Here is a 23521-nt window from a genome sequence, read left to right on the forward strand (position 1 = left end):
ATTCAGTGTGACAACACTGGCGTGTCCAGCAACCCCTAAACAGGCATATGAATAACCCCTCAGCACACTTGCCCCAAAGTCTTTCCCCATTCTTCCTTTGCATTGTCAACTTCTCATCTTGTTACCTTTTGAGGGTAACGGTACGGCTTCCCTCTTCGCTTCTGTCGGCTGCAGAAGAAACATGTCCTCTGCAATATCTACTCGACGGCAACACTATTGGTTAAACAATGTTGTCATTTTATTGAAGCAACTTTTTAATTCTTTACATTTTGCTGTTACCTGTGGTAACACGGTTATATGCATGCCACGGCGCTTGTTAGAGCTGATGCTGCTCTTTCTCTGCCGTCTGGACCTATGGCCAGTATAGTCCTTTGTAGGGCTGTGTGTGTTGTCCAGTGTTTTGTCCTTATGTGTACTGAGTGACCCTTTACAGCCTTAACTTCCCAGCTGGAAATTTTTCCAATTGGTTCTGATAGCCAATGTGAGTTTTTAGACACACTATCAGAACCGATTGGTAGGTCGGAACCAATTGGTCCATCGGAACCGATTGGCCAAATGGAACCGATTGGCCAATTGTAATGAATTGGTTTCTATTGGAAAGTATTTTATTGTTTTCAATATATTACTTATGAAAAGTTCTTATCTATACAACTGTAAATGCAATGAAGAAATCATATAAAACAACAAAAATAAATCTCTGGTAAAGCATGTGGAATTTGTAACTTAGGAAAACTTCCACATACAAAAATTTTTCAAATATATGAACACATTTTTAACTAGGTAGCTTAATTGTGTTTAACACACTTATAGAAAATCAAAAAACATGCTGCTTCAGTCATAAATTGACATGTTGTTCTTCCTTTATACATGCGAAAACAGCAACAAATTAGGTTAAACAAAGAATCTGACCCACAACACTTGAAAAAGTGATAAACAAACAAAACACTGTGGAGATCGACTTAGCTGATCAAAAGATTGCTCATTTTTCCAATTGCATTACATACATACAAGAATAACCATGGAAATTCCATATTGCAAAAAATAGGAACTACTGTGAACATTTACATTCCATCTACTAGCTGCTTTAAAGTTGAGTTGGTTCTTCTTGGGTATTTATTAAGATAAATCTGACTTCAGTAGTATGCATTAGAAATCAGAAGAAATTCAGTTCAAATTTGCTGTTTTTCCAATGAACTTCTAAATCACAGGAAATGTGGTGTCAAGAATTAACTACCTGTGCTTTGAGTCAATAAATTAATTTATAACATATTTGTTCTACAATATATACAAACTTACAATTGGATACAATTCACCAATTGAGATTCTGATTGAAACCAATACATTCCAAGGCATCCGATAGAATCCAATTCATTCCAATTGAAACCAATTCAATCCAATTTGAATTTCAATTGAAACCAATTTAAAATTCCAGCTGGGAAGTAAGAATATTTTAATCCTCAGATACATTTTTAGTTATGGTAAGGGGCTGGGGCCCCATATAATGTGACGGGTGTAAATAGCCAAAGTGCTGACGCTCCCATAATTTACAATTCAATCACATACACACACACATGCATGCTCACCTGGAACAACAAAACACAACTAACCATTGACTGGCCGACCTCTGTGGCAGAGTGGTTAGCACAGCATGCTATGACGCCAGGGGTACCAAGCTCGAATTCCAACCTGGGCATGGGTGTTCTGTGTGTGTGTGTGTGTGTGTGTGTGTGTGTGTGTGTGTCCCTTCATCATATCACTCATCCTCATCATCACAATTAGCCAAAAGTGGCAGAAATGCCACACTAAATAACAAAAATCAAATCCTTCAGTCACTGACTACTTCGATCACCACACGACTAACAATGAACCTTACGAAATTATTTTTATGGCTTCAGAAGCTGGCTAGAACATCATACGTTTGTGGGCCTCCTCGATGGTGTAGTGGTAACGTTGTCACCTTGTAACCAAGGGGTCCTGTGCTGGTGGAGGCACATGGCATAGAGCTTTGGATTCCACTTTAAACTGTAGGTCCAGTCCCGATTAGCCTTTCTGTGCATAAAGTGGACTTAAAACAATAATTCAACAACATCATATGTTTGTTTTCTTCTAACCACGAAAGTGCAACACAAATATTAGGGAATAGATTTCAAACATTAAAACATTCTTTTTCCATCTTGTTAAACAAGCAGAATTAAATTTTGCAGTGAAACCATACAAACACATATTTATGAATCTCAGTACCAGTATTTTAACATTATAGGTAGTGTTTTCAGTAAAAAAAAAAAATTCTTACTTGCTGGCACTGGTAATTAAATTCGAACTGATATTCTCTGACATCAGAGGGCCTCCCCGATGCCACAGTGGTAGCATCGTCGCCTTGTAATCAAGGGGTCCCTGGTGCGATACCCGGTGGAGGCACATAGTGGTTCAGATTCCACTTTAAACTGTAGGTCCAGTCCCGATTAGCCTTACTGTGCATAAAGTGGACTTAAAACACTAAATCAACCAACCAACCAATCTGTCATCAGTGGTAGTACAAATATTGACTTGTGTACAGAATAGAATAAAAAATTAAACATTTTTACATTATTGTTATGATATATTTATAGAACTCTTTATTTTTTATTTTTTCAAGGACTTAGTTCAGAGGAAAAAGTGCATGGCGTCAAATACATTATTGGTTCTTTTGTTGGATGCATTAAGGATGTGACATTGAGTGCAGGGGAAGATGTATCTAGTTTAGCAGAAATCAACCCATTGGTTGCATCACATTATAATGTTCAAGAGGGATGTCTGAATAAGTAAGTAAAACATTTCTGAAAACTTAGTTAATTGATTGGATCAAAATCCAGCATAGAATTATAATATTTTGTTATATTGAGACTAGGAAAAATATATGTATAATACTGGTAAATGTAAAATTCAGGATAGAATTTGTAACATTTTGTTGTGCTGGGACTAGGAGAATTACGAGGGAGGATCAAATGAAAACCTTAAAAGTGCAATAAATGCTACAATGTAACAATGAAAAGGAAATCGTACCATTTATTTTTCAACGTAGTCCCCTTGACGTTCAATGCAAGTATTCCACCGTTTCGGAAGTGCATGGATACCACGGTGGAAGAATTCTTTTGATCGAGATTGTAGCCACTCGTGCACCGCATTTTTCACCTCTTCATCACTATTGAAATGTTTGCCGCCCATCGTTTCTTTGAGTGGCCCAAACAAATTAAAGTCACTATGGGCAAGGTCTGGTGAATAGGGTGGATGAATGAGACACTCAAATTTGATGTCATCGATAGTCTCAACGGTCAAACGGGCAGTATGCGGTCGGGCATTGTCATGCTGTAGGAGTACTCCTGAGGACAAAAGTCCTCGCCGTTTACGCCTGATTGCAGGGCGAAGTTCATTTTTCAGCATGTTTGAATACGTGGCACTGGTTACTGTCACTCCTTTGTCCATGTACTGTTCCAAAATTATTCCCTTAGAATCCCAGAAGAGAGTGAGCATGACCTTTCCTGCTGATGGTTGAGTGCGGAATTTTTTTGGTTTCGGCGAAGAGCTAAGCCGCCATTCCTTGCCCGCTTTCTTGGTTTCTGGTTGATGATAGTGAACCCAGGTCTCATCGCCTGTAACAGTCCTGTCCAGAAATGCATCACCCTCGGCATTGAAACGACGCAAAAGTTCTTCACAGGCATCGATGCGACGATCTTTCAATTCAGCGGTCAACTGACGTGGGACCCATCTTGCCGATACCTTATTGAAATTCAGAACATTATGCACAATGTGTTGAGCTGAACCAAAGCTCATATTCAATATTGTTGTGATTTCTTTCACGCCTGTTGTCCTTTACAAGCTGTTCCACTAGCGCAATGTTGTCGTCGGTCACTACGCGGTGAGCCTGTCCCGGTCGAGGAGCATCCTCCACAGATGTTATGGCACTTTTAAACTTCCTCCACCACTCGTATACTTGCTGCAGGGACAAACACGAATCACCATACTTTGCACCATCCTGCGGTGAATTTCAATTGGTTTCACACCTTCACACCTCAAAAACCGGATCACCGAACGCTGTTCTAATGCAGTGCATGTGGACAGTGGGACGGCCATCTTGAAACTGCTCCTGCACTGGCGCTTGTTTGACTAGACTGTTAAAAACAATATTGCCAACTTTCATAGCAATACCACAACATTTGAAATTTATAATAAACTTTTAAGGTTTTCATTTGATCCTCCCTCGTATATGTTTAATGTGGGCAAATGTATAATCTGGGTACTTATTAAGTAATCAATTAACCCTTCTGTACAGCGACATTGAAGGAAAGTGCTTCCCAAAAGAAATAATCTCTACATAGATGTAACTGCAAAATCGTTTCATCATATATAATTGTAAAAAATAACTACAAAAAGACTTACCACATAATGAAGGTAAGGAAAAGAATCTCTATATGTAGACTCTGCCCCAAATTGTAAAATGCAGGAAAACACTCATAAAGAAAATAATTTTCAGGAACCAACAAAGCATTAAGAATGGATATTTTGCTCAAAAAGACTAATAAAAGCACGATAAAGTCATGTCCTTAAAAATGACTTTCCACAATACAACCATTACATTTTAAATACTGTCTGTATATACAGGGTGTATCATAAGTAATAGCACAAACTGACACAGTTGAAAGTACACGATAATAGAAGCAAAAAAAGTCTCGGTAAACATGGGTTCGCAAACGAGCCATTTTTGAGATACATAATTGCGAATTTGTGGTTACAAGCTGCCACTGACTTCATTGTTTGTAAACGTCGTCGTAGTTGGTAAAATGCTAATAATGTATGCGAATGTGTGGTTAGAAGCAGTCACTGTTTGCATTTTTTAAACACAGAGTGCTTTACTCCTTGACGTTCCGAGGTTTGCACTTTGTTTACAAAACAGAACATTTCCGAGAGCTGGAGTTGTATAATCAAACAGGATGTATACAATCACTACAGTGAATTGTACATGCTACATGCTTGTGACCAATTCCAAAATGAACTGGGGGTGTTCGAAAGAATTCGAAACTCAATGCGGAATTGCGTACAGTATTTCATCCAGATGCAAGGACGACACTTTGAACACCTCCTTTAACAGGTACGAGCGTACAGTAATTGTAACATGTAACATACTAATGTTTGTTAAAGTAAGTAAAATGTTAAATAAAAGCAATGAGATCTCCAATGACTTTTCTTACTGTATTATTAGCATTTTACCAACTAGGAAGGCATTTGCAAACAATGAAGTCAGTGGAGGCTTGTAACCACACATTCGCAATTATCTCGAAAACGGCTCGTTTGCGGACCCATGTTTACTGAGACTTTTTTGCTTCTATTATCGTGTACTTTCAACTGTGTCAGTTTTCATTATTACTTATTATACATCCTGTATATAGAACCATTTTTAGAGTCTATATATAGATCCGCCGCAGTTAATGGGTTAAGTACAATATTCATGTTTCATTAGGTCATAATACATGGTTCAATATCTTCTCTTATTAGATGCAGAACAATAGAAGACCTGTGCTTTGTGGGGAGTACATGCATCAATCACTACAACAAAATAACTTGCAACTGTTTTGGATCTCCGAATGAAGGAAAGCACTGTGATGCATACAGTAAGTAGAAACCCTAGATATCAATCAATCAATAAGCAGATATGTATTTAAAAGGAGGGGGCTGAAGGAATCTTGTCCCACCGCCGAAAGAGTCATCATGTAGTTAATTTTAATAAAAAAGTAAATACTTATTCACCTTCTGTTCTGGATCAGTTTTGTATTGCCAGTTGTGAAGGAAAATTATTGCACAAAAACAGTTATAATAATAACAATATATTGTTGTTATATAATAATGTGTGACTTCACTTTTATCAGCTGGAGCAAACAATATTTTTCATAGTTTATAAATCTTTTATCTTAACGACCTCCATAGCAGAGTGATTAGCATAGCATGCTACAATGCCAGAGGTCCCAGGTTCAAATCCTGGACTGGACATGGGTGTTCTTTGTGAGAGTAACTTCATCAATTTCATCATATCATTACTCATCGTCACCTTTGTTATTAGCCAAAAGTGGCAGAAAAGCGAAGTAAAATAAACCAAATCAAACCAATCTTTTCTCTTTTATTTTGACATTAGTTTCTTTGGTATAACAGCTTTCTTATAGTTTGAATTTTAGTCATATTTATTAAAAATTGCTATTTTTAGTCGATCTTTTTTTATCTATTCATATAATAATAACAACAAACTGATTCCTAATAATAATAATAATAGTTTATTTACTGAGAACAGTTAAAAAAAAAACTTATACAGCACTATGTCAAAAGGAGTAATAACACAGGATTAACTCCAGAGGTGTCTCCTGAATGCATGTGGTGCATGCTGCACATGCGTCAATTGTGGGGAAAAGGACAGCTTGCTCTGCAATGACATTAATGAGCATTTCTACATTCAAATTTGTTCATAAAGGAGAAGTATTTATTTTACATGAGAGCGCTCAACTAAGCTTATATTACATTTCTTGGATCTGAAGTGAAAAAAGTAATAATTCTTTTCCCACAATTGACACATGCGTTACTTCAGATCCAAGAAATGTAATATAAGCTTAGTTGAGCGCTCTCGTGTAAAATAAATACTTCTTCTATATGAAGAAATTAGAATGTAGAAATGCTCATTAATGACGTCGCAGAACAAGCTGTCCTTTTCCCCACAATTGACACATGCACCGCATGCGTTCAGGAGACGCCTCTGATTAACTCATAATGGTTTTTACAGCAAATCACATCCTATACCTAAATGAAATATTTTAAGGGAAGTCATAATTGAAATCATCGATTAATATTTTTATCAATTCAATGCAATTTTTCAATTTTACTAATAATAATGATTTTTTTCTTGTTTTATATTTTGGAACGTTATAAACTATTGAATTTATAAAGTATTCACTATCAATCCTATTTGACAAAATGTTTTGTATCATTAGTTTCATTGTATCTTTCCTTCTTGACTTCAAGGTTGTTAAATTAAGTATCTCCAACCACTCTATATATTTTAGTGATATGTTACTAACCCAATAAATAACTTCTGAATTAATTCAGTTTTCTCAGTGTGACTATTTGCTGCTACATTCCATAATTCGCTTCCATATTCCACTAATGGAGGAACCAAAACTATAAATAGAAATCTAAAACTTTCCATTTTATTAAAGGAAGTCTATTTAAAAAATATAAAACCTAAAACCTTTTTAGCTTTTTTACACACTTCCATTATATGTTCATCAAATAGCAATTTAGAATCTATAATTATGCCAAGATCCTTATGACTAGAACAAATAGAAATCTTATTAGATTTAATAACATATATAACATATATATATGTAATATATATAACATATATAATAAAACTATTAATTAACCCAATAATGTGTCATCATCATCATCATGATAATTATTTGGGTCTGATCCAGCATGTCTAAATTTGTTCACTTTGTGGATAGGAATTTTTGGAACTCGGATTCTCAGAATTCAAACTCACATTCCATACTAGGTCTTTCTGAACAGTCAGTCATTTATAACCAAAAGTAATGCTGCACAACAAGCACCTTCTTGTTGATATTGGAGCTATTGCACAACACCTGCCAATATGAACATTCTTATCCTGTGCATAGCGTTCTAACTTTTGTTATACTGTATTTCTATTAAATATTTAACATACCTGTCATCATCATCATCCTTTGCCGTTTCCTGCCTCTGGCTGGCTCGGCATAGAAGTCAAGCCTCTCCATTTTTATCCTGGTCTTCCACCACTCCTCTCTTTCCACGGTGTTCCAATCTTGTCCTCTTTTCCTCGCACTCTCCGCTATCTGCTCTTTCCACAGACATCTTGGTCTCCCCCTTGGCCTTATTCCCACTCCTTGTGCATTGTAAGCTCTTACTGGTAGTCTTTCTGCATCCATCCTCTTCATGTGTCTGAACCATCTCATCTGTGCCTGATTGATCCAGTCCTGAAGCTTCACCACACCCACTGTCCCTCGGATCTCCTCATTCCTTATTCTGTCCCTTCTAGTCTTCCCCAATATACTCCTTCAAATTTTCATATCTACTGCCTGCATCTTTCTTTTGTCTCTCTCTGTCATTGTCCAAGTCTCTGCTCCATACATAATTATCGGCACATAGTATGTGCATACCTGTATTGGTTTAAAAACATTAATTGATTGAGTGTGCCTCCACTGGGTATCAAACCCAGAACTAAAAACATAACTCATCATTGTTTGCACCCAAAACATCTTTTCTTTTAACCTACTTGCAATAAATTATAGCCTATGAGTTGAATTGTTGTTTAAGTCAACTTTATGCACAGACAGGCTACTCGGGACTGGACCTACAGTTGAAAGTGGGATACAAACCACTGTATAATGTGCTTCCAGCAGGTATCGAACCAGGACCAAATTGTATCCTACACGTAAAATAGGTTACTTTATGTTGCATTGTAAGATGAATATTTGTATTCTTTAAATTTACACCAATATATACGAGGCACATGTAAAAAAAAAAAAAAGGCCGATAATTTTTTGCTTGGGACTGGCAGCACTGACAAAGCTGCGCATGCACAGAAGCATGCTTTAGTATTCTGTGCCTGCAACAGAGGTATATTTCTCAGTGTGGAAGTGCGTACGTGCGAGTAGCAGGAAGTTGAAATGGCTGCTGTAATAGAAAATCCCGCCAAATCATGGCAATAAATCAAGAATAAAATCAAGCAAGAAAATTTTTATTTTGATGCTATAGAAGTGCATACCCTGGCTATTTTTCTACATAGTCACCATGACGCTCCAAGCATTTTTGGTACCGTGGAACAAGTTTACGTAGACCCTCTGCGTAGAAATCTGCTGCTTGGGATCTCAGCCAGTCGAGAACTGATGTCTTGAGAACTTCACTATGATCGAAACATTGCGAAGCAAGCAACTTTTTGAGGTGAAGGAACAGAAAGTAATAACTTGGTGCAAGATCTGGACTGTATGGTGGGTGATTAAAATGTTCCCATCAGAATATTTGAATTGTTGCAACAGTATGATCAGTTGTGTGTGGGTGGGCTTTGTCATGAATAAGCAGAATTCCAGATCATAACATTCCTCTTCGTTGGTTTTGGATGGCACATCGCAGATTAGACAGTGTTTGGTTTGATTGATTGATTGATTGATTTGGTGTTTTAAGTCCACTTTATGCACAGTAAGGCTAATCGGGACTGGACTTACAGTTTAAAGTGGGATCCAAACCACTTGTACCTCCACTGGGTATCGAACCCGGGACCCCTTGATTACAAGGCGACGACGCTACCACTGTGCCATCGGGGAGGCTAGACAGTGTTTGGCAATGCACGACTGTGATGGTCCCGGTTCCAGGAATTCCACGAGAATTACACCTTTTTGGTCCCAAAACACAGTTGCCATGATTTGGCGGGATTTTCTATTACAGCAGCCATTTCAACTTCCTGCTACAGGCACAGAGGTGCACGTGCAGCTTCGTCAACGTTGCCAGTCCCAAGCAAAAAATTATCGGCCCTTTTTTTACATGTGCCTCGTATGTTTTATTGATTAATATTTGTCTGATTTTCTATTTGCAGCTGACACAATTCTGACTCTCAGGGGTTACTCATATGTTTCATACAGGGTTTATGATTGGAAGGACCGTGTTCATTCAAACGTCAATGCAATCAGTCTTCAATTCAAGGTAAAACACTATTCACAATATTTCTTTAGCAATTGCAGTGCTTTTGTGCACAAGTATTAAATGTTCGTACTGTTAATTGTGTTTAAAGTGTATTTTTCAGCTCTGAATTAAAAGTTACAAGGGTTTTAATTGGTACTAAGTCAATGATTCTATTGCTTCAGATGTTGTAAAGCAAAGTCACAGAAGGCAATGAATCACGTCACACAAATATAAACTGTAATCAGTGGAAGGGGATGATATCCTCTCAGCTAGCACAATTTTCACAAAACATATCTGTCTCATAAGTCCACTTTATGCACACAGAAACCTGAAACTGGAACTTCAGTCAAGCTAAAATCTGCTTGGAGATTGTAACAATTAAAAATTGTTCAAAACATTTACTAATATTAATGTACAGGGTTATTCAGAAAAAAATGGTTTAATATAAAATTGTATTTATTCCGATATGAAATTAGACACCACAACCATATTGACATGACATGAAAATACAATTATTCAAGTTTGTTACCTCATCATTACAAGTGCCAAATGTGGGCATCATTGGTGACACGGCAGATATCAAGACGGTACTCAAGTTTTGCCCAGACACATCTCAGCATATCCTCAGAAATCGACTCCATTGCTTCAGAGATGAAAGCCTCCTCGATGGCATAGTGGTAACGTCATCACCTTGTATCAAGGGGTCCCTGGTTCGATACCTGGTGGAGGCACATGGCACAGTGGTTCGGATCCCACTTTAAACTGTAGGTCCAGTCCCGATTAGCCTTTCTGTGCATAAAGTTGACTTAAAACAAGACTTCAAAGCTTCAGAGATGAGTTGCTTTAGTTCGTCAAGGTTTTGTGGCATAGGAGGCAGATACACTGAGTCCTTGATGTTTCCCCCAAGAATAAATAGTTGCACTATCACGATAGACCCTGTATGAGCAATTTCCAACATTCAAAATGCATTCTTTTGCTTCGATGTTGCCATCTTGAGAGACTGCGACACTAGCACTCCTAACGCCGTTTACCTACACTACCTCACACAAACAAAAACTTATGACCTTGCCCTTATTTCATTCGCTGATTTGCCGCTTACCATTTTTAGTACTCTCACTAGAGGTCTTTCTTTTTGCACCATCACAGTATACACCGGCGGCTCCAGGGCAGGGGGGGGGGGGGGTATGATGGTATGCCCGTGCTCCCTGTTATTTCACGGACACCAGGGCGACATGAAGGCAGAACAAAGCCGGATTTTATTTACTTAATGCATCCTTTGGGGTTAACTTGTTCTTGCGAATATTTGTTGCTTTGCAACTTCCTCATTGCAAAGTTCCGACTGAGACACTTTGGCGATATATTTTTGTTTGCTGCTTCAATCAACTGTCAACAATTGCGTTGAACTTGTCATCTAACGTCAACAATCCCTTATAAGATTCATTCTCACTTTTACGAATTCAATTGTCGGTGTTTCTCTTTCCGTTCACTGCTTCAGAATGCGGCAGGTGGCTGTTCGGAAAGGGTAATGGACGTTTTTGAAGATTTTAATAACCCGCAACAATAAGCGGCACGATAAACATTTTTTTAAAATAGTTCATAGTATTGCTTCTCAGTTGTGGTCTGGTAGTGAGTGAATGTGAATCGTATGCATTAGAAGAGTACGTTCTTAACAGTTTGCATATTTCTGAATTTTTCTTTCTGGTTTTCCATCAGTGACAGTGTATAAGTATTCCACTGCAATTACATGAATCAATTTACCATAGTTTTGCTTTAAAATATTCAAGAATTACATCGGAATGTTAATATAGCTGTTATTTAATCACAAAATCCATTATTTTGCACAATACCAGTATAAAATAAATGAAAACTTTGAATTATGCATAATTTCCAGGATATTTAGTTGTGAAATAGCCAAACTCTGGAAAAAGTGTCAGTCGGTTATGTTGAATAAATTCCGACACATACTTTTCAATGCCACTGGTATCAATTAGGGCTGAACCGATACCACTTTGAACCAATAATGATGCCCTCGCGGATTCCCACCAATACCTTTGCTGGAAAATTGTAATAATTAAAATTTGTTCAAAATATTAATATTACTGGGTAAGTATGTGCATCAATGTACTAAGAGTTTTGCTTTAAAATTCATGAATTTTTTCCGAATATTAAATTACATTTAATATAAAATTCAGTTTTTTCACACAAAGCTGATGTAAAATAAAAATAAACTTTGAATTTTAAATAATATTCAGGATAAATAGTCTCCGCGAAAGTGTCACTCAGCATTTTCGCGGTGCCTGTGATACACCAAAGTAGCAGAAAGGTATTGGCCAGTATCTGTAAATAAATTCCAGCCAATACGGTGTGTCCACAAACACATTACGTGATTATAAACAACCACAAAATTTGAATTATGTATATTACAAAATTTATACCGATACCTTTCGAAAAAACAGCTCAAAGAATTTTAGCGGATGTGTAATTGTTGGCATTAACTACAACAATACATGGCATAACAATAAAAGAATGAAAAATAGGACAAAAAATCTAATGTGTTAGGGATGTGACGAAGCTGAAAATTTACCGATGCCGATGTACTCACCGATAATTTTTGGAACCGATACCGATGCTGATATTTAACCAATGCTGATACATAAGATTATTCAACAGAAATGGGATGTTATTTTCAGCATGACAAAAATAAATTTGTTATGTATATTTCTATTGGATACATTTGCATCTAAAAAAAAAGTGTTTATGTGAACCTTTAAGAAGAATATAGAATCTCAAGAGATTTAACATTAGTACACAAGCAGTTCTTTGAAATGCAAAATAAATTCTTGTTCTTAATGTTGTAAATTTAATGCTGGCAGATTGAACTTCAGAAACAGGTATGCCCAAGTATTTTCTCACCACTTGCTTCAGGTTTGTATACTCAATCTTGAATTTCCAATACAACAGTGAATCCTGGTCACGTGGAATAGTTGGTTCAGCAATGTACTGTTTTATTTCTGATTTTGAGGTAGAATGATCCTCTGAATGAGGGTTTGCAATAATTTTATTACAAAAGCTCTACAAATGATGAAAAATAATAACCTAATTTTCAATAAATCTTACAATTAAAATATAAAACTTATTAGAAGGTAAACACTAGTATTATCTGTACCGGTTTTAATATCGGATTTTTGCCGATGCCAATATGTCAATTTCTGCTGATTTTCATACATCTGTAATCAGTTTCGGCACATCCCTAGTGTTAATGAAAATGGCATTGTTGTTAGAAACAAATTGTGTTACTGTTGATGTTTACGGGATGTTTAGGTTTGCGTTTCAGTTGAGTGAATTCTGTAGCGTTTAGAGATTCACGGGAACGTAATGGGTGTGTACTGGAATACCATAATGCACTGAGTGTAGTGACAGTTCAGCGTACCTTCCGACGGACCTTTAGACATGCAGCATATACTGCCAAGACGATTCTGAGATGGTACAGAGATTTTGTAGAGCGAGGGTGCATATGTGATCATAGGAAAGGCCGTTCAGAGAGACCATCTACAAATGTTTAAATTGTTAAATATGTGCAGAAGACATTTGTACGTAGTCCTATGAAGTCTGCACAGTTAAACGACTTATTTAATTCTTTTATTGTTATGCCATGTATTGTTGTAGTTAATGCCAACAATTACACATCCGCTAAAATTCTTTGAGCTCTTCTTTCGAGTGGTATTGTTATAAATTTCGTAATATACATAATTAAAATTTTTTGTGGTCGTTTATCATCACGGAATGTTTTTGTGGACACGCTGTACATTCCGATACCGATAAATCAGGATCGGTATTGGCTCAGCTCTAGTATCAATACTTTTGCATCAGTATCGGTTTAGCGCTAATAACAATGACAATTTAGCCGTGATCATAGAAGCCTATATGTCTCCATTAGATTAGACAGTACATTTTCTAGCTCTCTTTTCTGCCTTTGTAGACATTTTTCAATGATTCCATACTCTTCTACGCAAGCGGAGAACACGAGAGACACCACTACATTGCAGCATCAATAGCCGGCGGGGTAATTTACTTCGAAGCAAATTTTGGAGATGGAACATTGAATGCGACAATAGGCAGGGCCTTGACAGCAAATTTCTGGCACACTTTCCAAATCATCCATCAAGGGAAAGATTTGAAGATTGAGCTGGACAATGTGGTGATGCACCTTGAAATTCCTGGGAACCATCACCACCTTTACATCGACCCCGAAATATATTTTGGAGGGGTACCGGACCATCATAAGACAAGGGGTAAGTGTTAAAAGTAACATACGACCGAGTAAATCATTCCAAGATGCCTTGGTTTTGGATGTTATTTGTAATTAAAAGTTGTTGTTTTCACTGTTTCAACGTCATTTTATTTTTTACAAAAACATTTTATTTGTTTTTCTTTTTTTTTCATTCAATTTCTACCACTTTTGGGGCTAATTGTAACAATGAGGATGAGTGCAGTGGCACAACCACAAGGGGGAGGGTGGCAGGGGGGAAATTGCCCTCCCAACCACGGACGGAAATCAATTCTAGGGGGCAAGGAGGCAAACATTGACAGCCAAGGGTACCTGCAGGGGGCAATTACCACCCCGAATTTCAAAATTTAGTCTTATAAAATCCAGAGCCGTAGCTAGGGGGTGGCGGGAGTCGGCCCTGGTTGCTGAACGATCTAAAAAGCTTAAGGTTTTTGTAAATGTCTCATGTTATGTGGTAATACACATTGGATATAAGTATCCTATGTAATAACTAACTAACTAACTCTCTAGTCTTCTTAAACCTGAAGGTTCATGGCTGCAGCATCACAGGCCTTCCATCTTTCCCTATCTTGAGCAAGATCTATATACTCTTTTCCATACCGATTTCCCTTAGGTCCATCTCAACGTTGTCCCTCCATCTTCGTCTTGGCCTTCCTACAGGTCTCTTACCATCAGGTTTCCCAACAAGAATCCTGTAAACTCCTCTTTCCTCTCCCATTCATGCCACATGGCCTGCCCACCTAAGTCTTCTTGATTTCATTATTCTAATAATATCTGGACATGAATACAAATGATGTAGTTCTAAATTATGTAACCTTCTCCACTCACCTGTCTCCTCATCCCTTTTAGGTCCAAATATTTTCCTAAGGATCTTATTTTCAAATACTCTCAATTTATGTTCCTCTTTCAATGTAAGGGACCAAGTTTTACATCCATATAATACTACAGGCAAAATTACGGTTTTGTATATTTTAACTTTTAGTTTTTTAGATATTAAACGAAAAGACAAAAGTTTATGAAGAGAGAAGTAACATGCATTTCCTGAATTAAGCCTACTTTTTATTTCCTCTTTACTATAATTTTCATTTGTTATGTAATACAATTCTATAATTTGTTTGTTTACATGAATTTTATTACAGATAGTTATAACCAAGTGAGCTAGTGAACTATGAGCCTTGTTGTTCAAAGTGTTCTGAAATGTAATTGTTTTGATTTCTTGTCTTATGGTTGTGTATAGCCATATTTTTAGTAAACAAGCTAGTACAACCTTGGTGACAATGAAGTTCAACCAGAAAGGAATACGTGATTAAATGCACAGAGGCATAGGCGGTGGAATGGGTGACCCGCAGAAGTGACGCATGTGTGTAAGAGGAGGCGTGTGAGCAGGTAAGAATCGTGATCCCAGCATGTTGCACCCAAGGTCACGTAAAGAACAAAAACGGGGAACTATACGCGTGACATTGAACTTCGACCAGGCACCAGACCCATACGGAAAATTCCAGATAGTGGCACATTCGACGGAAGCATGACGTCACGGACACGATAAGGGAGTCCGCCGTATATAAGCACGTGCTGTGTACTGAGGAACCGCAGTGCATCATCACCATGGCTAGGGGCAAATCTATTGACAACACCGTGAGGAGAAGAGTGGTGAAGTTGCAATGGGATGGACTCAGTGAACGGGAAATAGGGCGCCAACTGAACTTACCCAAGTCAACCGTCCACTGCATCATCAAACACCACCAAAATACGGGTACTATACAGGTAAGGCCCCCGGTCGAAAACGCCTGCTGAGCGTGCGAGACCTACGGATATTTAGGCGCTATATCCACACCAACAATCATGTTTCTGTGGCCGAATTACTACTGTGGACTCGAGAACGCTTTCACATTGAAGTGTCAACCAGAACCATTCGCCGTTACCTACAGCGATGCAGTTACCGAGTTTACAAGGCAAAACGTAAACCCTTCCTTTCCATGTTGAACAAAGGCAATCGACTACGGTGGGCACGAATGTACCGGGAATGGACATTTCGGCAGTGGAACAGGGTTTTGTGGACGGACGAATCCATTTTCAATGTTGTGTATGGGAAAATACGGAAAACAGTCATTTGTCGGAAGGAGGAACAGAATGAAGCAAAATGTTATGCACGTCGGGTACAGAAACCTGCGTCAGTGATGGTATGGGGATGCATGACGGCATCTGGGGTTGGCCCACTACACGTCTGTGAGGGCATTGTGAATGCACATGCCTATACACGTGCCTATACACGCATACTGGAGCGGCATCTTCCCACAGTGCGAAGGCACCTGTTCCACAGGCGGCATCTCATCTTTCAACATGACAATGCCAGGCCTCATACAGCGTGGCTGACAAGAGAATGGTTGACTCGCCATCACGTACGAACTCTGCCATGGCCACCATCGAGTCCCGACCTCTCGCCCATTGAGAATGTGTGGCATGTTCTTAAGCGACGTGTGCAACAGAGGGGACCCACGACAGTGGCTGCTCTTATCGCCTGCCTGCAGGAGGAATGGCACCGCATCGATGTGGAATACCTTGAACGACTCGTCCACAGCATGCCCCGACGCATTGCCACAGTTATTCGCCGATGGGGCAGCGTCACACCATGGTAAACAGGATCCCCTCTAACAGAGGTCGAACTTCATTGTCACGTGTAGATAGACGAAAATGTTTTATTTTGTGTGGACACCATACATTGCTGCGTTGCAGCGGAAATTTATGTTTTCCTTTGTTCCATGTAGCCTGCTGAATAAAATATGTTCAGCATATGCATGTGTTCTCCTTCTTTCACAACGCACTCCTATATTTGTGACTGGTCGAACTTCATTGTCACTAAGGTTGTATGAATGAAACATAGGGTTTCAATAATGTACAAGGATGTGGCAATATTTGCAACTCCTACAAAATGTTTTTTTCACTGACATGTGACATACAGAAGCACCCATGCCCAACTCAGGGAATCTGGTAACTTTGGTGAACAGGAGATTGTGAATTGGCTAAGCCAGAAGTGGCATAAGCAGTGCTGATTTCTGGGAAGAAAGGTTGCATTTCTCTTCAAGTTAGTTTGTTATTGTATTCATTATAAGAACTACTCAAAATATTGTGGTGTGTTCATAAATGATCACATATAAAAAGGTGCCAGTATGGCATACATGTGCATACCAGCGGCGTATACTCTGGGTCACCTAGGTAATCGGAGATGACCCGGCTATAATTTTTTAAAAAGTTGTTGTTTATTTCTTCACAATATTCTTCCGAACCAATCTTTGTCACATAGTTCTTTGCTTCCAGCGCGCAAATGTTTTCAACCGTTTGCCGCGGAATGTCCGTGAGGCTTTTTCTCCAGCTGGTGGAATCTGGTGACGTCAGGGTGAGATTCCACCGGCTCCCTTTAAATCCCTTGACGGGAGGGGAAGGAAACACTGCTTCTCAGGCGCGGTTATTTCGTGGCAAGGGTAAGCTCCTTCTGGAGAGAGTCCATCGGTCGCACTCTCCACCCCAGAGCCTTTGCCGTTCCCTCGGCTGGCAGTGGCGCCCTCTTCTGCCATTCTTCCCCGATGGCCTTTATATCGTAGGAGCTGTGTTGTTTACGACAGGGAAATTTCTCGGGGAAAAAACAGAATTCTGGGTTCACAAATTGCGTACTGAAAAAGAAAGTAGAGAAAATACATCTGAAAATGCGCGAGAAACAGGGAAATCTGAACAACATTTGCGAACCAATTTTATGTTAATTCTCATTTTACATTTGCTTCTGTCTTCCTGATCTCTGCTATTTCAACAGATATTGTAAAAGGAAAAAAACCACTTTAATATTGAAAATGAAGGTAATTAAATAAATTAAAATTTGAACTAGAAATTCAAGAAATTACACCGACCTGCGTTGCGGAGTGTTAGCACAGCTCCCCACGACGCCAGAGCTACAGGGTTCGAATAACGGCCTGGAAGTTCTTGGTAAATGTCCCTTCATCAATGTCATAGCATCACTCGTAGTGATTAGCCAAGTGGCAGAAAAGCGACGTTAAATAACAATTTAATCAATCGATTAATGAAATAATTAAACTATATGCTTACTTTTTTCATTTTTGTATTTTAAGATGCGTGATTACTTTCTTTGTAGCCTTCAAAACCAGTACTTCTTTCACAGAAATGAATAATTTTAAAAGGGAAAGCTGTCAGAAATAAATTATATATAAATATACGTACACATAAATTAGTTAATTTAAGTTGTTTTTCCCCCGCTTTAGATTAATAATGATCATAAAGATAAAAGATGTATGAATAAAATATATAAACCAAAAAAGCAATGATTCCAACTTATAGAACCTTGCGCATCGCAGGGAATTTAAAGCTGGGAAAGGGAATTTTTCAGCATCCATAGGGAATTTAATTCTGAGTCAAGGAGTAAGGAACCACAATAGAAGATTGGCGCAGGGAATTGAATGCGTGTTGTAGGTGGCTTTGTGCTGTTGTTCCTATTAGCGATTCGAAAATGTAATATTTGTTTAGCTGTTAGTGGTTTAGTATTCGTGCTAGTGCTGTGTTTACTGAAGTTAAAGGTAATGGATATAATACAATATTTGCGTATGAAAATATTTGGAACGGGATCTTTTCCGGAGAAATTGGAAATAGTTAATGTAGGTAGGCCAGTAACATCTCTTGTACACAGGTCTTGAACTTAAACTTCCATGTATAGAAACAAAAATCGGGAATGCACGAGTAACTGGACACTGGGGTAACTTGAATTTTAGACTTCAATTAATATTGAGGGTTTTTATTTCACTACCGCATTCCTTTCATATTCTTTGTTACAGGTTTTTTCTTATAGATTTATTATATTTTCTTGTTTTATTATTTGAAATTCTAAACGTAGATTAACTGCAAGTGCAATCACAACAATTATTCGACAGTGGTCGCAACAATAAGGTAACATTTTTATCACATATATTCATAAATCCTGTATGGATATTGAGGTAAATTTGCAGGGAGACTTCAGGAGTGGGTGGATGAATCAAGTGTCGGAGATTACCCACTAGTTACAACCAGGATACGCCACTGGTGCATACCACCATTAAAAAAAGCACTGGACATAAGTAAGATATAGAATAAGATAGTTCAAATATTAACTTGACCATCAAAATGCAAAAATATTTAATTATGAACACACTGAAAACAACTCTGAAGTACATGAAAACAGAGATGCAGCTAATATATATATACCGGGTGATCCATGTGGGATGTCATAAAAGTAAAGTGTTATACACACAAGGTTAATGTACATATCTCTAAACAGTTTGCCGTACTCTAAGCAGTAAGGTTGTAAGTTTCGAGTGAGTGGAGGTTTACAGACTTGAATCGCGTGGAGTCCGACCCTGTGGCCGAGTGGTTAACACATCGCGCTGCGATGCCAAGGGTCCCGGGTTCGAATCCCGGTCAGGTATGGTTGTTTGTGAATGTCCATTTTCATCCATTTCATCATTTCATCACTCATCCCCATCTTTGCAAATTAGCCAAGAGGCACAAAACGCGAAGTAAAATAAACTAAATCAATCAAATCAATCAATCAATTGAATCGCGTGGCGGCACTAGCGTGTGTGCATGAGGACAAAATGGTGGTCATGTCACAACAGTGTGCTTAGTGTGTCGCATGGTATGCAAAATTGGGATACTGGACACCATTATCTTTCAACAGGACATTACTTCTTCACATTGGGTTGTCATAGTACGGCATCATCGTGATGGGATATTCAACGATTGCTGGTGAGGCCATGGTGGACCCATTCCATGGCCTGCGAATAGCCCGGACTTAACACTTCCAGATTTTTTTGTTTTGGGGTACGTCAAGTCATTGGTGTATGCACAAAAACCACATACTGAAGCAACCTGCGATTGCAGATTAGAGCAGCTATTCAACAGATCACTCCAGAAATGCAACACGTGGTGCAATATGTCTGTGCAGTATGAACTGTGCTGTGTCGACAATGGCGGACCTGTTGAGCGCTAATGTACTGGGATACAAAAACTGTGACTCTCCTACACAAATTTGAATGGTTTCTGGTATATAACACTTTACTTTTATGACATCCCAAACGGATCAGCTGGTATATTTTTTTGCATTATGCAGCTTATCAGGTTTCATGTCTTGGCGGTAGGTTCAATACATGACTGTTAAACTGATTGAATTAAATGATCTTGTATTCAAGGATAGTCAGATGTTGGTGTTTGCCTTAAATTCTATTTTTACATTCTTCTTTCTCAGGTTTGGTTACAAGAAACAACTTCGTGGGGTCCTTGAAAAAGGTGTTCTTCAATGACTTTTCAGTTATATATGAACTTAAGGAAGACAATCCCAAAGTTCACTTCATAAGTAGGCTCGCACCGGAACTGTACGAACGGACTGTGGATGTCATTCCACTGACATTCCCTTTCCCTCACTCATACGTCGTGTGGCCACTTGAGAGTAAGGAATCATTTTCAATCAAATTCGACTTCAAGAGCAGTGGAAGTACTGGTGTGTTGGCTGCGTCGAATGCGAATGGTCAAAGCGGTATCACTGAGTGGGAGGTGAGTGTTAGCAAATATTTTCCTTTGTGTAGATATTTGTTTTGTAACCTGATCCAGATTACTGTGTTTGATTAATACAGATTGTCCACAGAAAAACCTCCCTGATTTCAAATTACAATTGTGAGTAAACTATTCAACATAGAGCCTTGCGTTTAAGCAACTCAAAAAGGTTTTTTATTATTATTATTTAGTGCACTTCTATGTGGGCTACTTTCATAACTCTCAAAATGTCTAGCCGATACTTGATCTCGACGCATGTGCACACTAGCATGTCGGGAGTGATAGAGTTGATGGCACTCTCATTTCTCCTGTGGAGATTACGGCGGTCACGTACAGTTGAAGTGTAGACCGTCTCTTACATAACACCACAAGAAGATATCCAGAGGGGTTACGTCTGGAGATCGTGGGCTACTCTTGAAGGCCTCTCTCATCACCTCTACTGTTTTTTGCCAGAGCCTGACTTTCGGTTAACACTCCCAGTGGCTAGGAATTTGTCATACCAAGCCTTAATTGTTTTTATATCTGGTGGCTGCTGTTCAATTGCATGTCTCAAATGTCTTGGGACTGAAATTGGCGACTTCCTTTCCGCATACCACACCACGCCCTGCACTGTTTCCTGTGCTGTCGTCATCATTGCAAATTAGCAAAATTATTCAGCACCTAAAAAGAAAAAAGAAACTTTTTAAGTTGCTTTACATGATGTCAGAAACTGCAAGGCTCTGTATCAAATAGTTTCCTCACAATTGTAACTTGAAATCAGGATGGTTTCATGTGGACAACTTGTATTTTGTGTGTATAATTATTAAAATTAGGGATGGGCCACTACGAAATTTTGTCTAATAGTGAAAAAGTACCGACATAAAATTTACCAATACTGATAACTGATATTTTGTCAATCTGATATTAAATTTCAAGTGGTCCTTGAAGAACCTGAATGGTTCATTCACCTCCTTACCAAACGTGTGTTACCAGATGACTGCAATGCAAAAATAAGCTGCATGTTTAAAGATTTACTTTTAAGAAAAATAGGGTATGGAGATTGTATGTTTATATCCATAAAAATTATAATAAAATGGAAGAATATTGCATTAGATGATAAAATATTTATAGATGTATCAGGTCGGTAAAATTATTGGTAATATTACCAATAAACTGATACACTGAGTGCCTATATTGGCTGATACCAATAGAGTACCGATTAATCTGTCCCATCCCTAATTAGAATCTGTGGAACATCAAAGGAGAACGTCAAACATGGCCCCTTGTGGAAGTATTAAATTTTGAATTATTTGCAATATTATTATTAGGGCTATGCCAATACCAATGCGAACCATTACAAATGTCAATACTCTTACCGATTTCCAATACCTTAAAAATTGAAGGAACTGAGAGTAGTTAAGAATGAAGCAATGATACTTTTAACAGACTTACTTTTCCATCCAAGTAACGGTAACTCATTTACTTTAAAAAGTAACTTTGCGAAGATTACTACAAGGTGGGCTGGAAATTTCATTGTGCTCAGAGGAAAAAAATCTTGTTTGGAAAAAACAAACTGGTGTTCAAACATGAAGTTTTCCATTTGAGCTGAACCGCAGCAATCTGTCTGAGGTTGCTTTAAAATATTCATAATTTCACATGAGGTAATCATTTAATCATAAAAGGTTTTTCACTACAATTTTCTTGCAAAATTGTTTTCAAATTTTGCATAATTTCCAGTATATTTGGACTCCGCAAGACAACTCGACTTCTGAAAGCATTGGTCGGTGTCTGTGATAAAATTCTAACCAATACCTTCCGATACCGGAAATGGCACAGCCCTACTTATTATAGCACTCTTCTTTCCGAAATTTTTAATTCCCATTCTGCTTGCATATTCTGTTACAGTGCGTAGAAATCCAGGCTCAATTACAAGTAAAGAAATAACATTAATTCATGCAAGCACTTGCGAATTAATGTGACATTAACAGTACAAATGCATGTAACATTTAGATATGCATATATATATATATATATATATATTCCTTTTTTTTTATTTGCAGTTAATACTTATTGGTGATGTGGTTACTTTCGAAGGAGGATCCAACATGGTGAAAGTGTCATTTAATGTGAATAGCGGAGCATGGCATACGGTAAGTTGATAACTATTTATATGTAGCTCTCATGGACGTCCGCAGGATTTTTTCCAGGGAGGGGCAAGGATGGTATTTTTTTTCCAGTGGGGGCAAACAAGGCACATTTTCCCCAATAATAGTGTTGTTTCCTCAAAAAAACATAGCTTACATTTGAATCTATCATATTCATGCAATAATTAACACATATGATTGTGGCTGAAATGAAATTATATGTGTGAAATATATAATTTTTTGTTTACTTTCATTTTCCAGGTGGGGCCACGGCCCCCCTTGCCCCCCATTCCAGATGCCCATTCAGCTATTAAGAGGAAGATAAAAGTATAGCATATACCCAAGAGCACCTGCAGGGAGGGGCAGGGGGGGGCACTTGCCCCTTTTGAGATTTCTGTAAAGAGATAATGTAATTCGAATGAAGAAATTGTAGCGATATTATATTATAAAAAATGTTTTCTCTGACGTACAGCAACTACTGTTATTATTATTATTATTATTATTTAAAGTAGGGTTACATTTAAGCTTACTGTCTATTTTACACTGATTATCTAAATATATAAAACAGCTTTTTGTCATTATACAGTTATGCAAATTGTACATAGATATACAGAATATGGAAATTAAAAATGAATGTAATTAAAAAAAACAAGTAGTAGTAGTAGTAACAAAAAATAATATCAACAATAAAACTGTAATAATAACAATAATAATACTAATTTTTAAAAAGTTCCAATCATCCTGCCCCTCCCTGAGAAAAAATCCTGCGGCCACCCTTGCATATACCTTATCTCAA

General features: G+C 38.0%; 1 protein-coding gene across 4 annotated transcripts in view; it reads left to right on the forward strand.

Annotated features, from left to right (window-relative positions):
• The window catches only part of axo (axotactin), a 223120-nt gene that overhangs the window by 96647 nt on the left and 102952 nt on the right, over positions 1 to 23521 (forward strand). For all 4 annotated transcript variants that reach the window (XM_083143941.1, XM_083143944.1, XM_083143942.1 and 1 more), the window contains exons 8-13: positions 2636 to 2801; positions 5530 to 5645; positions 9644 to 9750; positions 13709 to 14021; positions 20298 to 20602; positions 22642 to 22731. In XM_083143941.1, the coding sequence (XP_083000067.1) occupies positions 2636 to 2801; positions 5530 to 5645; positions 9644 to 9750; positions 13709 to 14021; positions 20298 to 20602; positions 22642 to 22731 (1097 nt within the window). The remainder of the gene's footprint in view (positions 1 to 2635; positions 2802 to 5529; positions 5646 to 9643; positions 9751 to 13708; positions 14022 to 20297; positions 20603 to 22641; positions 22732 to 23521) is intronic.

Source organism: Lepisma saccharinum, chromosome 22 (genome assembly GCF_977018435.1).
Source record: "Lepisma saccharinum chromosome 22, izLepSacc3.1, whole genome shotgun sequence".
In the NCBI taxonomy this organism is placed as follows: domain Eukaryota; kingdom Metazoa; phylum Arthropoda; class Insecta; order Zygentoma; family Lepismatidae; genus Lepisma; species Lepisma saccharinum.